This window comes from Guillardia theta, assembly GCF_000315625.1.
Source record: "Guillardia theta CCMP2712 unplaced genomic scaffold GUITHscaffold_24, whole genome shotgun sequence".
Classification (NCBI taxonomy): domain Eukaryota; class Cryptophyceae; order Pyrenomonadales; family Geminigeraceae; genus Guillardia; species Guillardia theta.
This window is the reverse complement of record NW_005434650.1, coordinates 49,482-65,701: the sequence shown is the minus strand read 5'-3', so window position 1 is coordinate 65,701 and position 16,220 is coordinate 49,482. Positions and strand designations below refer to the sequence as shown.

Here is a 16,220-nt window from a genome sequence, read left to right as displayed (position 1 = left end):
CCCACCATCCCTCCTCCCTTAATCTCTCCTCAGTACCACTCTCCTCCTCTCCTTCTCCTTCCTCTCCTCCCCTTCCTCCGTCAATGTCTGTAGGTATCATATCTCCGCCCGTCTGTATAAACCAATCTCTTTCAATGAAATATAATCTACAAGCACCTCCTCTCCTCCCTATCCACATCTTCTGTACATCTCCTCTGCCCCCCCCTCGCTTCCTCACTGTACAACACATATCCCGCTCCCACACGCTGACATCTTCACTGCCGGTACTTTCCCGACTGGCTCAGCGATCGGCTGCAGCTGCCGTTCAGTCCTCTCCACCTGCACGACCGACTGTCAGAGGTTTACAGCAAGCGCTCCCTTCCGTCATCCTCTCCGTCACTCCCTCCCCACTTCTCCCTCCTTTCCTCCCACTTTCGTCTCCTCCCTCTAACCCTCCTTCCCTCCCCCTCTCCCCCATCCTCTTCCTTCTCCCCTCCCTGCTCACCGATACCGGCGAGTCCGGTATATCAAAGTCACTGCAGAGCTTCTCTCGCGCAGGCCCCTTGCTGTTCCTGTTCCTCCCTCAGCCGACCGCACTCTCCTCCCTCTCCTCCCTCACCAGTTCCCTGCCACCGCGAACTCGTAGTCTGCCTCCCCATCCGAGTCGTTCTCTCCGAAACCTGACGAATCCTGTTCGGGAACAAATCGTCACCTCCGATCCTCTCTCCTCCCCTTCCCTCCCTTCGCTCTCCCTGTATATTTTTCTCCTCTCTCTTCCCTCCCTCTCCGCATCGCCCTCCCTCCCTCCCTCCCTCCCTCCCTTCCTCCCTCCTTCCTCTTCCTTTCCCTATCCCCAGTTTTCCTCCCTCCATTTCTCTCTTCCCCTCCCCTCCCAGCATCCTCCTCCTCGCACGTCTGCTCTCAGCCCTCATCCACATCCTAGTTCCTCACCCGATGGGGGGACACGAGGTCCGAGAAGGAGAGCGAGTCGTTGGACCCGAGCGCTCGTGCTGTCCGGGCGCCTGAGAACGCGGCCCGAACTTTGTCCGGCGAGTAGATGTTGTGGAACGAGATCCTTGGCTTCGGCGACCCCAGCGATCGGCCGTTGCCATTGGAGAACCTCCGCTCGAACTTGAACGTGTCCACCTCCTCTAGTTCGCTGTCTTCATGCACAATCTCCAGCCTCGGCGCGTTCGGCCGCCATGGCCTCTTTGACAGCCGGTAGATCCGGAGCACGCAAATGACCACCAGCGTGTAGATTCTCCACACCTTTCTCCAGTCCTCCTTCCCTCCATCCCGTCTCAGCAGCGATCGCCCCGCCTCTGTTTGCCTTCCCCACTTTTTCTCCAGAGCGTCCAGCGCCTCGTAGATAGCATACCTGCCCTGCGCGCTGCTCGGCAGCACGTCCAACTTCCTGAGCGTCTCCTCCCGCAGCCTCCTGATCGCGATCTGAGCGAGGTGCTGCTCTAGCTTCGGGTAAGTCTTGAGCAACTCTTGGAAGTCGTCGGCTCTCAGCTTGAACAGCGTCGTCGGGAACGGTAGACCCGCGTCACTCTTGGGCACGTACGCGTCAATGGACAGTTGTCTCCCAACCAGCACAGCTGCCTCCCCGAAGTACCCTCCTGTCGTCAGCTTGTCGATTACGATCCCATCAACGATCAGCTCCAACTTCCCAGTCTCGATGAAGCACATGCTCAGATTCTGGTCTTGGTGGAGCTGCCAGTACTGCCCGGGCTCCATTACCACCCTCATCAGCTTGTTGGTGATCTCCCGCAGGCACGAAGGATCCACGTTGGCGAACACGGGTATCTTCCGCAGCAGCAAGAACGCTGTGTGATTTGAATGCACCTCTTGACTTCCCCCCTCTACTTGCCCGTCACTCTTGATCCAGGAATGCTCCAGAACTTGTGCGGCTGACAGCCGCTGGGCTGCATCCAGGCTGAGCATCTTGCAGATCAGGTCCTTGCATGTAGCCGAGATCTTCTCCCAGAACCTGCCAACGAGCATCAGGAAGGAGACAAAGGAGCTAGCTTCTCTCACTCGGGTTTGAACTCCAAGTCCGTCGACCTCATTCTCCTCAGCGTTGTCTCCGCGTTCTCCACCCAAGGGTGCGGCAGGTACCCACAGAGCAAAACATAGAGGATGACCCCGAGCGACTGTCAGACTCATCAAGAAACGAGGAGAGCCAAGAGAAACATCACTGCCTCTTACCCAGACATCCACTTTGCTGTCGTACGAACGATGCTTGTCTAAAACCTCCGGGGCCATGTACCCAGGCGTCCCACAGAAAGACGTCATCTTTTCCATTGGAGACGAGCACATCTTTGCAAGCCCAAAGTCGCAGAGCTTGATGGTCGAGTACTCAGGACTAGCAGGATCGTCGGAGGCGTACATGAGATTCTCAGGCTTCAGGTCACGATGGGTGATCAGGATGCTGTGGAGGGTGCGGAGGGCCCCAGCAACGTCCTTGGTGAGCTTTGCCGCTTCTCTTTCAGAGAAGAGCAGCTTTGTCTTGAGGATTCGGTCCATCAGGTTGCTGCCGCGGATCAGTTCAAGGATCAGGAAAGTCCTTTCCAGCTCGTCATACACCCCATACAGCCGCATTACGTTCGGGTGGTCCGCAGCTTTCAATATCCGGATCTCGACCTCCAGAGAATGCTTGTCAAAGTTCTTCATGTTCTTGGCAATCATCTTGATAGCAAAGAGCTTCTTGCTATTTCGAGCCTTTGCAATACGGACAACTCCAAAACTGCCTTTGCCCAACTCCTTCCCGATCTTGTACGATTTTAACACCTTGTCTTGCCCTCGATACACTGAACCAACTGCAAGAAGTCATCAGCAGGGCTGAGCTAGAGGCATCCATCAACCTGTCTCTTGGTCCAGGTATCTTTCGTCGTCGCCGCCATCATCCGGCATGATCAGCTAGGGTGGCCTTGACAAGAGCGTGCTAACACTTGCAGTTCCTTGAAACGAGTTCAAGGATCGTCAAACAATTTGGTAGAGTCGGATTGTCGAAGAGCTGACATGCGACAGGATGGAAAGCATCTGATTTCAATCTGCAAACCGATAGGGATCAGTTGCTCCATAACATATCGAGAAAGGGAACACACACACATGTAGTCTCTCCAAACAGCTCACATCGGTCATTAGTCAAAAACGACCTGCATCTCTTTGGTCTCTCATTCTCTCATTCTCGACTGTCACGTCCTCTAGCTGCCCGCTGCTCAAACTTATCCTCTCCTCTCGATATTCCTCGCCCCAACTAAGTGCTGCCTTTGTCGACATTCAGCACTGCAGCCCTCTTACCACTATCATATCATCCTTCAATTTCTCCTTTACAACTAATTCCATTTTCCCCTCCACTGTCCACTCTCATTCCCTGTCCCCGTCTGCGTACCTCCTTCCTCCTCCGCTCTCGTCCCCACCTTTTGTCCCTCCTCCTTTCTCCCTCTCGTGGTATCCTAATCTCCTCTCTTTTTCACCCTTGTCCTTCTCTGACCCCTTCCTCCCTTCATTCCTTTCTCATCAGCCCTCCCTTCCTTCTTCCCTTTCTCCCCCTCCCCGTCAGCATTTCTTCCCCATCGCCGGGTCAAAACGCATGAAAACCGATTCAACCTGCACCCACCCCCTCATTTCCCATCCACCACCCACCTCTGCAAGGACTCCCCAGCCCTCCTCTCTCCCGGCCACACTGACTACCCACCCTTTTGCTTTTCACTTCATATGAACACAAAGGGTGGGGTGGGGGTATCCTCGAAAGGGGTTCCAAAGCAGGATATGCATTGGTACCTTGGGGGTGGTGTACATAAAAATTTGTACCCTACCGTTCCCAACACAGACCCCAAACATGACTATCAAGTACCCCTTCTTTCTACACTATCGGACAAGTCCGTTGATACCCCCACCCCTCATATCTCCTGTCTTCGCCAACGGACCCCACGCAACTGAGCTCCGCAAGTCCGCCTCGGGTCACTAATCCTGTTTGACCCCCACCCCCTCAAATACGACCACTTAGCCTGGGTTCTAGAATCACCCCTACCCCTCTTTCACATATAAAGTACCCCCTGATTTGGGGGTACCCTCTCATCGCCCCCATCACCCCCCATTAATAGGCGTACAGCCATCTCGGTACCTTTTACAGACCATGGCCTGTACCTTTTTGGGCAGGAACCCCCACCCCCTCTATGAGCTCTTCCAGTACCCCTACTCCCCTATTGATCACTTCATGATCACCCCTCCTTCCCAGCAGAAGAGTACCCCTACTGTAAGTATCTTTACTCGGCTTCTTGACAACGTTGGGCAAGGACGAAAAGACTGCAAGACGTGTAGGCGTGTGAGGCAGCATCAAGACGTGTAGGCGAGTAGGGAGAAGAGCGCATGCTGTGATCATTCCAGTGATCGCCATGGACTCCTGCCCATACATTCTATCAAGCATTGATGTTAGATTCTGTCAACTCCTCAACAACAGGATGCCTGGCACAAGATGCTAGAAGACAACCAGTCGCCTGTCTCTCCGCAGGAATATCAAGAGGTGGCAACTATGTTGGAACTTTCATCTCCTTTCTTCTCGTTTGTCCTCAAGCGCTTGGTCAGTAAAAGGATGTTTGCAAGAGAAGTTCTAGTGTGAGAAACAAGTCCACCGGAGGTTTTGATATGAAGACTTACTTGTTAGCCGCACAGGTTTTATCGTACACTACAGGTTTCGCTCGGAACAACCTTGAAACACACGTAGGCGTTCAAAGAAGCATCGCACAGTGAAGGGAACATGCCACCCCTTGCCGTCATGCCGCAAACTTGAGCTGTTGAGAAAGAGCCCGAGCACTCCAGAAAGTCGCAGACCCCCGACAACCTCACTGAGCTTGCTGACTGCCCATCCACCCAGCTGGAGTTGAGCAGTTCCCAGGAGGTGTCTGACGTGTATCGAAGCTCGCCAGACCAGCCGAGCCAGGCGGGAGTGAGGATGAGGCTGTTGATTAGATCCTGATCGTGAGCCACTTTGACCATTCCCAGCTCCCCCCCATGGCGCCAGCAGCTTTCGTTCGCCTCCTTCCACGTCACTCCCGAGGAATTCTCGAATACCCTGAAGCACGTGCCGTTGTACATCTTACCTTGTCCCTGCCAGCAACTTGCTATCGGCAGGCAAGTCGAAGTCTCAGTCTGACTCGCGTTGTCCTGCCTAGAGCAATTCGCCGCTGCTTCTGTGCGATTGCATCTGAGACAGGTGTTGGGCTCCCCTGCCTTCCCGATCGTTCCAAGAGGGCATGCCGCGCATGCGACGCCGACGTTTGTGAACACTGAGAGCCTGAGGAACCTGACGGTGTTGTCTAGGTTGCTGCAAGAGCGATCAGTCAAATGATCGCCTCGCGTTCCGACCATCCAGCCATTCTCACTCACCTTCTCCCGCTGTAAACACGGACGTATCTCGCTGCTAGGTTGTATCCTTGGACTGTTCTCCCCGAGGATGTCTCTATCCCACAATCTTTCCAAAGGTTGCAGGAAAACAGGGTGATCTGCCCATAAGGTTGCGAGTGTCAGCGAACACAAAGTTGAGCTTGCAACATTTGCAGGATTGCCTGTTCCAGGTTGAACTCTCCCGTTGAAGATATCTCAAACGAAAGGTTGCTGTAAGCTCGTTCTTGTGGCCAGTACATGTATAGCTTGATGTTTCCGATTGGAAAAATCCTCCCAAGATCAACTTGAACAAACACCGATTCTCCTGGGTCCAGTTTCAGTAGGACGGAGAGCGCATGTTGTGATATCCGATATCATGTACCATCTTGCAGGATAGCATGCGGCCTGTCCAGCCATGCATCGGGATCGGCAGCTGCATAGCCCAACCTCGCGTACTGGATGGCTGTGGCTGGGAGGCTGAGGGAGGACACACTGAGACAAGGGAGGAGGAGCGAGCCAGCGCAGTACCTCCCGTTGAAGAAGACTCCTTGGTTCCGGGACCCCGTGACCTCCTCGGGAGCTCCGGCATTCCCTGAGCCTGAGAAGCCACTGGAGGAGGGTCAGACGATGGCACAGCCTTGTAACGCATGCAACACCTCTTGCACTCGCACGTGTAACCGTTGATCTGGTCTCTGCAGAGCGCGTTCTTGTCGCAGGTGCTCCCCTGCACGAGCTGAGAGTCAGCTGGAGATCCTCTCCAGCCTCCTCCAAACTTTCCATGCCACATCGCTCGGCGTTGAGAAATTGGAAGGCGCAGAGGGTCCGGCTGGTCTCGTTGCACTCCTGCACCACCCACTCGCCCGTCGCGTGCAGTACCGTGCAACTTCCGTTGTGAATGGGCTGGTGCAACAAGTTCAAGGATGGCAAGTCATCGCAAGGTCGACAAGACCTCTCCTCCTGCCCATGCTGTATAGGTCGAGGAGAGGACCTGGTGACGATCAGTCGTGAGACTTTCTCAACACGAAGCAAACCTGAATCTGAGGAGTTAGAGAAGATTGAGTCCAGTCGAAGGCAGCTCCTTCCTTCACATAACCTATCCACGCACTCTGTCCAAATGGTAGCAAACTGGAAGCAGCAGAATTCTGAAATCCAGGGTGATGTCGAGAAGAGGGAGGGAGGAGATACCTGTGTTGCTGAGAGAATAGAAGCCACGTTCGCCCCCTCTGCAGCGCAGACACTTGAAGCTGTGACGATTCGTTATAGAGCTTCTGGTTGACTCTACCGCACCTGAACCGTATTGGATCGACTCTGACGCTAGGAAGAAGCAGATCCCGCTGGACCAGATGCTAGACGCCCCATGGCAGTTGAGCTAGACAGAAGATGAGTTGGCCGAAGCAACAGGAGCAAGCAAAGTTCACACATTCTGAGTCTCATGGATGGAGCAAAACTCTCCATTTCCAAAGGACAAACTTTGATTGCAAGTGCAAGAGACTTGTATCGGGACCGAGGCAAGGTTGCTGTCGCAGATTCCGATGGGAGAGCAATATCCCGGAATCTGGCAGGGATCATGCTGCTGTACGAAGTACAATGACGACGTGTGGTAGCTGACGTAATAGCAATACATGGAACCTTCCCCGCCGCTATTTCCAACACAAGTGTTAGAAGGTTTCAATGAAGACACTGTGAATATGAAATCTCTCTGGGTGTAGCATTGCCCTGCATACTGACAACAGCAATGTTTAGATCAATACCAAGAGTCAATCAAAGGATACCTGTCGACAGAAACCAGCATATCCCAGCAGTGAAGCGATGCGAGCGCAATTGGCAGGAGAGGTGCTTATGAAAGGGCTCGCAGGCATGTTGAGCGTGAAGGGAGAGTTTGGATCAACAAGGCAGCCGATGGCTTGAGCCACAGGTTGTCCATACACATTATAGTTCCAAAACATTTCATCAGCCCACTGAATATTTTGATATAGCTGACCAGCCCTCAAGGCCCCCTGCGTGTTCAACCACTCGATGGGCGACAAGAGGCCTGGGCTATTGAAGCTGCATCGATCTTGAGACGTCGAGGTTCCTCCCACGCAGGAGTAGAAGTCCTCTACTGCGCACTGAGCAGAACATCCGTCGCCGTCTACAGTGTTCCCGTCATCACATTCCTCGTTCACGTGTCGGTAGCCGTCACCGCAAGGGTGAAGCTCGTCCGGGAGACACGCTCCTGCTGCTGGTGACGACTTGTAACATCGCGAGATCCGCACGGTGGTCAGAGCCTTGCTTGACGGGATCAAGATGTTCTGGTTGGAGAGTGGCTCCACGCCCGAGCAGCTGGCAGGCTTCGTCAAGTTGCCTGTCGGCAAGCTGCATGTGCAGCTGTTCAAGCAGCGACTGGGCTCGACATCGAATTGAGAATATTCCGCCAAAGTCCAAGTGTCTTTGCAAACGAGGGATGCGTCGCACTCGCTCGCAAAGGAACATGCAGACCCGCAGGCCGACCCAACGCTGGGAGCGATGACGAGAGAGAAGTAGACCGGGTAGGGGAGTCGACCTGTCAGACGCACACTGACAAAAGCGTACCGAATCCCCTGCACGTTGGCCGGCCAGGAGATCTGCCCGCTGCTGGGGAGGTAATCCCTGCCAGGCTTGGCGTTTCCTTTGAAACATCTCCAGTGTATCGTCAGAGGATTGCAAAACGAGCTGTCGGGGCAGACACGGTGAATTGGAATGGCTAAGATGTATCTTGGAATGAGGGTTAAGGGAGGTTCGACATTCACTTCCTTCCATGCACACGACACAATGCTTCCTGCGATCGAAGGTGACAAGGGACTGAGGTTTATCCAAGAACAGTTCCCATACCCAGTTTTTAGAGCAATGGAACGACTGAAACCTTGCTTTAAAGGCACCGACTGCTCATATACCGGTCCTTGACCATAATCTTGTTCAGGACAATAGACTGAAAGCCCTTTTGATTGTCTTGTTTCCAATTTATGACAGTCATCCAAAGTTATCATTGTTCCTTGAAGGTTCACCCGGCCTGACCACCAACCCCAGATTCTTGCGACGTTCTCAAAAGCAGCATATGATTCACAAACATATGAAGTTGCTCCTGTCAAGCTAACGTTCACGAACTGCTTGCATTTTCCAGTCGAGTTCAAGGCAGGGGCTGTTTGGCTACAGTTTGTATAATTTGAAGAATTGCTACAGAGAGAAAAGTTCGCAAGAGAAGAAGCACCAGAAGTATTGCTTTCATATTCGAGGCAAATGACATTCGTTTGACAATTTGTCATCTGGATCAACGTCTGAATGTTGTACTTGCTTCTTAATCTTTCGTTTTCGAGAGAACAATTTGCGAAATGCACTTTCTGCTGTATTCTTGATAGAGCATCTGAAACATTACCAGATATGCAAGAACCAGACAAATCCAGAAGCAGATCAACAGGCGCTGTGGGGATAGAAACATCAGCAGAAACCTGACAAAGGCAACTTAGCTGAGCACAGAAAGGTGGAGGAGGTATGCGCTATGGTGATCAGATTTGTCTTACTTGTTCATCACCCCAGAGGTAAGCAAAGGAAGCTGGAAGTTCTCCTGACAAGGGATTACCTGAAAAATCAATCTGTTTGAAGCTGTTGTGAGAATAAAAATTACTCAAGGTTGACGATGTGGCAGCAATGCAATTACTTGTTTTGCTCATCAAGAGAGGGAATTGGCCCAACTAAGAGGTTGTTCTGCCCATAGAGAAAACTGGCGAAAATCGTCAGGAGCAGGATTCTGTTTGATTATTCTTCCTTAGCGACGAGCTCTTGAGAAGAATCGAAGGAATATTTCCTTGAACCATGTCAGGCAAGTGTATTCGCGGCAAGGTGAAGGTACGGGTTACCATACACAAGATTGTCTGCAAAGTCCAGGTATCGCAGAGAGTTCGGCAAAAAAGCCCAGAGCCCTGGAACAATGCTCTGAATGAAATTCCGGCTCACAATGATCTTCGTTGGATTTTGATTCAATGTGGAGGGTAGGTTTGACAGGGATAAAGTTCCAGATAGGAGATTAGATCGCAGGTTAATCTGAGACAAACTATCACCTTGGTTCAAAGGTATCGCTACTTCACCTCTTCGAGAAATTGGCAGCTGGAGAAGTCTGGGATAGAGCCTTGCAATCGGTTGTCGTTCAGTATCAACTTCACCAGTGAGGGCATACAGGTCAGCTCTACGGGAATAAACCCTGTTATCTTGTTGAACGACATGTCGAGCACTTGCAAGAAGGGGAACGACAACCCTAGATCGTGTGGGATGACGCCTTGAAGGTTGTTGCCACTGAGCTGAATCCCGACGATGGCGACATGTGATCCCGTACCATCAGAAGATTCTCGACATGTGATCCCGTACCATGAGCAGACAGAGAGAGAGCTCTTCCAGTTGTCATTGCGAAGCCAGAGGTCCCCATTCAAGCTGTCGTACATCTCGTTCAGCTTGCTGGCGGCGGCCGAATATGGATGGTACTGGAGGTATGGAGGCCACTGGCAATCTTGCAGTGCATTGTAATCCTCGTACAATCTTGAATCAGAGAAGCACAAGGGGCAGGTCACGTAGTACTGATAACCATCAAATTTGGCTGATGAGAAGGGGGCTGTACCTGGATCGAAAGGACAATAGCAATATGGAGAATATGAAGATTGAATAAAAGGATAAGCATTCCAGCCATTTGCAATACATATCGCTGAACTGGTAGAAGTCGACAATGGGCACGAAAACGTCACATGAGGTTGCACGAAGAATCCCAGAAGCAACCAGATTGCGCCCAAACAAGCGTTGGGTGGCACTAGCAGAAGCTGCTGGGGTTGATACATAATGAAAGCTTCAACCCAAGGTCAAAGGTATCATCACACTTATCAAAGCTCTGAACTCAAACCTTTGTGACACAGACTCGAGCCACTTTAGACAACTAACCCTGGCTCAGCTGTGATTCTCTACAGCAGAACTCCTTCACGCAGTCTGCCTTCGGCGGATTGTCGAGGCTGGCCTCATCATAGCACCGGTGACTACAGCAGCAGTCAGCAAGTTGTGTTCCCGGAACAAGAGCACAAGGAGCATGAGAGTCAGGCTTCGCTCTCGCCTCTCAACTTCTCTATCCTCATCCAGCCACAAACACTACTGCAACCCCGGGTTTAGTTCTGCTTGGAGTAGGTCCAGGCCTCAAAGTTAAGGGGCCCCGCCGGCCCGGGGCCCTGACTCGTTCGACTCGGGCTGATGCCTACGGTAGTACGGTCCGACGGTTACCGTGGCACGGCCGGGCGTGACTCACTGGCTTAGTAGCACTGCGCGGCACCGTTACTTGGCTCAGTGTCGGAGACACGGTGGCCCGGTGGCGGCTGCCGCAGTGCCGCCGGGCGGAAGAGACGGGGTGACCCCGGCCGTGGCGGTCAGCGACAGCCAGACGCGGCCGCCCGATCGGATCCGGCGGGACCGGCGTCGTCATGGCCCTTATCGGGCGGCGGGTCCGGGCCGCTGGGCCGCAGTTGAGGCAGGGCCCGGCCGGCCGGGCGCGAGCCTCGGAGTCACTGAGTCCTCTCCTCAGTGTTGCGTTTGAAGTTTATCAATGTTAGTAAAATGTTGAGAGAAAATTTGAAATATTGAGACGATGTGATGTAGATTGTGTCGAAGGCGGACGACGGCACGATTCAAATTTCGAAATTTTACAAGAGGGTGTCGAAATTGCGAAAAGACAATGTTTGAGAGTTGAAAGGATGACCTTTCGTCCATTGAAATTATTATGGAAAATTTGGAAATAAAACTGATTCATTTCAAGTTTGATGCACGTGTCCTCGCAACGTTTCACTCGTCTTGGTTTAACACCATGCTCTGGACCGGTGGTCCTCAAGTAGTTGAGGTTAGGAGTGGGTACTTGAGACCAGGTTTTACTAGCAGGTTGGGGGTGGGGGTTCCTCTTACATGGGTAACCCACTCGGGGTATATTAATTTTTGTCTGCTTGGAAAACAGCTCCTTTCTGGCCCCGTGAAGCAAGGGTGGGTACAAAGACCCACCCCGCCAAAGATCAATTTTCTATAGGTACCCCTGAATTTCCCCTAGTTTGGAAGGGTCTATTTTGTTGTACCACCCCATTTTTGACTACAATCCACTCCAAACCCCTGTCCAGTTTCAAACGGGATAAAACTTTTAGTTTTAAACCATCAGTGGTACAGACTTTTAAGGAACAGGGTAGCGATTGTGGGTGCTAATTTGTACCAAGTTTCATCCCATAGAATCAAAACTTTAATTCATTAGTTGACCATTTACAAGCTGATACGTCTTTTGGTACAAAGAAACGGGAAATATGGTACTATCTATATTACTCTCAATTGTACCTTCAATGGTCAAATTAGTATCATTAAATGAAAATGATTTAATTTGTACCTGACTTGGTACAATCGTTACAAATTGCTGGTACCAAAATTCAAACGATGTGTTCTTCTTAAAAACTACCCTACCTGCTCAAGTAATTTTCGTCCTCATCGCTGGCGTCGTACCCACCGTCTATGACATTAGTACATTTACTACGGGTGGTGAGAACAAGAAGTGCTTGCTCTAAAGGGGTGGTGCTAGATACCCCAGAATTATCCTTGAGAACAATATATACATAGGGGTACATACAGAATCAATACGTCGAATGGTCAAAAAATACCGGTGTTGATCAGATCCCTTCAGGATGATGAGGTGGGTGGATTCAAATGTGGGGTGAGGGTCATGAGGGTGAGGTGTAAGGGTGGGGTATGAGAGGAAAGCAAAAAGAGGCGGTCTCGAGAAGACAAGAGTTGGCGTGTAAAAACATTATATCCACCAGCGGGGACACGCCAACTACGGATGCGCTCCAGGTGGCCTGGGCGAAACCAGCAAGTTTGGATGAGAGCGGCATGGTGGGCGACTTGATGGGTCGCATGCGTGCTTGACTCTGACCGACAGTCTTGTGGGATGCTCAGGGCAGGAGAAGGGGGATCTGGAAAAGAGAAGTTACAAGGCAATTGTTTGCATCATTGTTGGGTAGGATCTGTTGTGGTGTTCCATAGCATGAAAGCAGTAATAGTAAGGTTAGAATTTGAATCTTCGTTGTCAGGGATTTTGGGATGTGCATGGGTTTCCATGGGAGATCTTCTTTTTTGCATAGTCCAGCAGAAGTGAGAATAATCGTGGTGGCTTTCTTGGCTTCGAGTGTGGTTATGAGTCGCATTCGATGGGGATCCTTTCCCCACTTTACATCAAAATTTGAATTTCTCGATGTACTCGCATCTCTGCCCCTGACTGATCGCGCTTTCTGATTGGTCTAACTTGTGTTTTAGATACGCGTGATCGTGTCTGGTTCACAAACGTTAAGTGAAAGTAAGCGACAAAGGGCTGAGACTGGCCATTTCTGAGAAGCCTTCACATTCGCCATAATTGAATTCGGCGAGTGTAGATGGCAAATAACATCAACATGGCAAACATGGAAGCAGAGCTTCGCTCTGTATTACAGGCTGTGCTAATGGGTGTGTGCCAGCGATGCGATTTTGTGCATGGAGAGGCTTTACGCCCATCAGGGAATGCTTGCTTGGTGCAGGTATTGTATGCGGGCTGGTCTTTCACGGTTCTTACACGAAGTTTACAAACAGAGTGGTGCAAGCTTTTGCTCTACCACGGGAGCTGCAGATTTCCATAGGGCAAGTTTGAATTTTTACTTTCCTCCGAACGTGAGCGTGGCGGGACGTGTGTGGAAGTCAGGATGTACAGAGGTAGACACGCATTTGCGCTGAGGACATGGACTTAGTTCCTTGCAGTGGCATGAGGACGTTTCAGTTCTTCCTACCACGGCCTTTCTTCGTGCAGAGCTGGCGCTCCAGACAGAGTTGAAGGCAGCCTTTGCCGTACCCCTTTGCAAGGACTCAAGAGGTGATTTTGTTCGAAAGTTTCCGAAGCATTTTATGACCGATTTCCTCCCCACAGTGTTGGCTGTATGTATCTTCTACTCGCGTTATGCCTTGCCTGCGAACCCTCAAATGGAGCAAACTTGTATTGCCATAGCCAACGAGGTTCTCATCACCACTTTTGCCAGAAGGTATCGTGAAAATGTAAATGGTAATCAGAATGCTCATGTTTTTTCTGTAGTCATATGGATACTTCTTTGAGATTCGTTCCTGGAGACCCGAGCGTGATTGATGTGGCTCCCTCCAAGACGGGAGCCAGCAAAGCTTGGCAGCGTTGCCAGGTTCGTGCAGATTCGCTTTGTTTTGTAGAATGAGCTAAGACTTCTTTAGGCTGCTCTTGAATCTCTCCCAAATGATAGGAGCGAAGATCAGATGGAGCAAATTACGAAATTCAGCAAGGGAATTCATTTCTTCAAATACATTACCAATGCTCAGCGTCTTGACCTTTGCAAGACAATGCAACATACTCAGTTCAAGAAGAATCAAATTGTTATGCAAGGATCAGATCACAGCTATCCGAGCAATATTTGGTATGTTGTAATCCACGGCAGAGTGGACATGTGCGTGAAGACCCATGCAGAAGGAAGTACTTATCGCATGTGCTCGTTCAAGGAAGGAGATACATTCGCTGCATCCTACATGAAAATGTTCCAGACTTCACCGAGCATCACAGCACATATCGAATCAGCTACTGATACAAGCTGTATCATGATCACAATCCCGGAGCAATACAAGAATGATTTTCGAACTTACACTCGGCCACTGTGGTATGAAGAGCTGGCTCAGTACTTTCACATCTCGATCAACGAGGCAGCTGAGGCATTAGGAATGTGTATGTCCGCGATCAAGAAGATTTGCAGAAGGCATGGCATCAGTCGATGGCCTCATCGTAAGTTGGCGAGCGTAAACAAAACTGTTGCTATGTTGCAGAGCAAGATCAATACCGCTGAGGACGATGCTTCCCGTGCTGCTCTTCGCTCCGAGGCTGTCAATGTGTTGACCATGAAGCTCCGATTGACGATCAATCCTTCCTACCTTGTCAGGGATGAATCTGTTCTGCTTCAGCCATCAATCAATCCTGGAGGGCCAGGAATGGCTCCAGCTGGAATGAATCAGATGGGTAATGCCCCTGGAGGACTTGAAATGCATGGTGGCATGGGAGGGGAACGTGCTCCAGCCCCACCGATTGGCGGTGGACCTCCTGGACCTCCACCTGGAGCTGGTGGAGGTTTTCCTGCAGGCGTTGATGCGATTTTGCGCCAACAGCAAGAGGCACAAAGATCTGCCCTCATGGCGCAAGCTGAAGCCCAAGCTGCTGCGAATGCGGCATCGGTGCTGCAAAAAGTTCAAAATATGGCACGTGCCAGAGGTGCCATGCCTGGCGGTGACATCGGCAATCCGATGGGAATGGGCCCTCCGCAAGGTTCCTACGGAGGACCACCAGGAGGCATGGCATTGCAGCACATGCAAGACGCGATGATGCAGCAGAGGATGATGATAACGGGTCAACAACCTGGCATGAATGTCGGCGGAGGCCTCGGCCGCGGTAAGTTGATTCTCTGATTATGTCTATCATAGTTCGTTGCCTCTGATAGTTTTCCTGCAGGTAAGGATGAAGACGGCGAGGCATTTGACCATGGCGACGATTTCGAGGATCGCCATGGTGCTGGTGGGCCAGATCATGCTGGCTCAGCCAGGATGATGCAGGTGCTGAGCTTTGCTCGAACCTTTTCTTGTTGTTGACGTTCCATCAGGATGCCCGCGGTGGCGGCGGAATGGGCGGCTGGGGCATGCAAGGCTATGCAGGGATGCCAGGGGGTGGCCCTGGAGGATTCCAACACATGGCTGGTTATCCCCAAGGTGAGAAGACCCTGCGCCTGATTGCGCTCGGTTGATGAAGCTGGAGCAGGAGGTGGGATGGGAGCTGGTCCGGCCTCCATGGGCTGGCAGGGGCAGCAGGGTGGTTTCGATCAGGGAGGCTTCGGACGCCAGCGCCCTCAGCAACCTGGTCAACCAGGTCAAGGAGCCCAGGGAGGAATGTCCCAGGTGATGATGTGGGAGGAGTGACCTGGAGGCTGCTGATTGTGGGGTAGGACATGATGCAGCAGCAAAGGCGAATGCAAGACCAGCTGCTCCAACAACAGCGCATGATGCAAGGGTTCGGGAACTACGGTAAGGGAGCTCTCCCCCTGCTGTAGAGTTAGCACGCTGACGCTGTTGCGCTTTCAGATCAACGCCTTCCTGGGGATCAGCTTGGCAAGAGGCATGCCATCGACTTCCTCGTGAGCGCAGGCGCGGGTGGCGGGCAACAGGGAGGCGCAGGAGGAGGAGGAGGAGGAGGAGGCGAGAACGATCCTGAGAAGAGGATGCGACATGGCCCCATGTAGGGGAGGAGGCGATTGACCAGCAGACCTTGAGTGCTGAAGAGGAGCAGCAAGTTCCTTGGCTTGTGATTGATGGCAGAGCCGATCTAAGTTTTAAACTTCTTTGAATATAAAACAACGTGGTTATTGTAGATGGCTGGTTGTATCATGAATGTTCTCCCCTGTCCTCAACTGCCTCCTTAACTTCCTTTCATTCCTCCCTCCCTCTCTCCCCCTCTCTTCCTGTCCTTCCTTCCTCCCTCTCTCTCCCTCTCCCTTCTTCCTTTCCTTCCTTCCTCCCTCTCCTCCCTATCTTCCTTTCCTCCCTCCCTCTCTCCTGTTGCTCTCGCCGCATCTTTTCTCTCCGCCTTCAAATTTCTTCCTCCACCAAGTGTGACCCGCCTAGATAAAATCTGCTGGCCAAGGGACGGGGAGGGCTGGGGAGGCTCTACCTTCCTGCCCCCATGCCCCGCCCGCTCCGCTGCGCGCGTCCACAGCCCTTGTGTGGTCTCCTCCTCTTCCTCCTCCTCCTATGAGGCCATC

At 51.9% G+C, this 16,220-nt stretch overlaps 4 protein-coding genes across 4 annotated transcripts; 1 reads left to right on the top strand and 3 right to left on the bottom strand.

The window, feature by feature from the left end:
- Nucleotides 1–1,863: 1,863 nt before the first annotated feature.
- GUITHDRAFT_54533 (hypothetical protein) lies at nt 1,864–2,760 on the bottom strand (the record flags this gene model as incomplete). Its single annotated transcript, XM_005834646.1, has 3 exons — nt 1,864–1,972; nt 2,020–2,135; nt 2,191–2,760. Coding segments are annotated over 3 exons (795 nt in total), but the record flags the coding sequence as incomplete, so codon positions are not given.
- A 1,902-nt stretch (nt 2,761–4,662) lies between these two features.
- GUITHDRAFT_106274 (hypothetical protein) lies at nt 4,663–8,362 on the bottom strand (the record flags this gene model as incomplete). Its single annotated transcript, XM_005834645.1, has 13 exons — nt 4,663–5,311; nt 5,629–5,695; nt 5,753–5,847; nt 5,899–5,979; nt 6,027–6,094; nt 6,247–6,270; nt 6,320–6,358; nt 6,402–6,512; nt 6,556–6,614; nt 6,658–6,739; nt 6,791–7,093; nt 7,143–8,103; nt 8,283–8,362. 13 exons carry the CDS (start codon nt 8,360–8,362, stop codon nt 4,663–4,665), a joined length of 2,619 nt encoding a protein of 872 aa, XP_005834702.1.
- A 1,099-nt stretch (nt 8,363–9,461) lies between these two features.
- On the bottom strand, nt 9,462–10,208 carry GUITHDRAFT_106273 (hypothetical protein; the record flags this gene model as incomplete). Its single annotated transcript, XM_005834644.1, has 1 exon — nt 9,462–10,208. One exon carries the CDS (start codon nt 10,206–10,208, stop codon nt 9,462–9,464), a length of 747 nt encoding a protein of 248 aa, XP_005834701.1.
- Nucleotides 10,209–14,022: 3,814 nt separating this feature from the next.
- Nucleotides 14,023–14,355, top strand: GUITHDRAFT_69311 (hypothetical protein; the record flags this gene model as incomplete). The annotated part of the gene is made up of 1 exon (XM_005834643.1): nt 14,023–14,355. A coding segment is annotated over one exon (333 nt), but the record flags the coding sequence as incomplete, so codon positions are not given.
- Between the last annotated feature and the right edge of the window lie 1,865 nt (nt 14,356–16,220).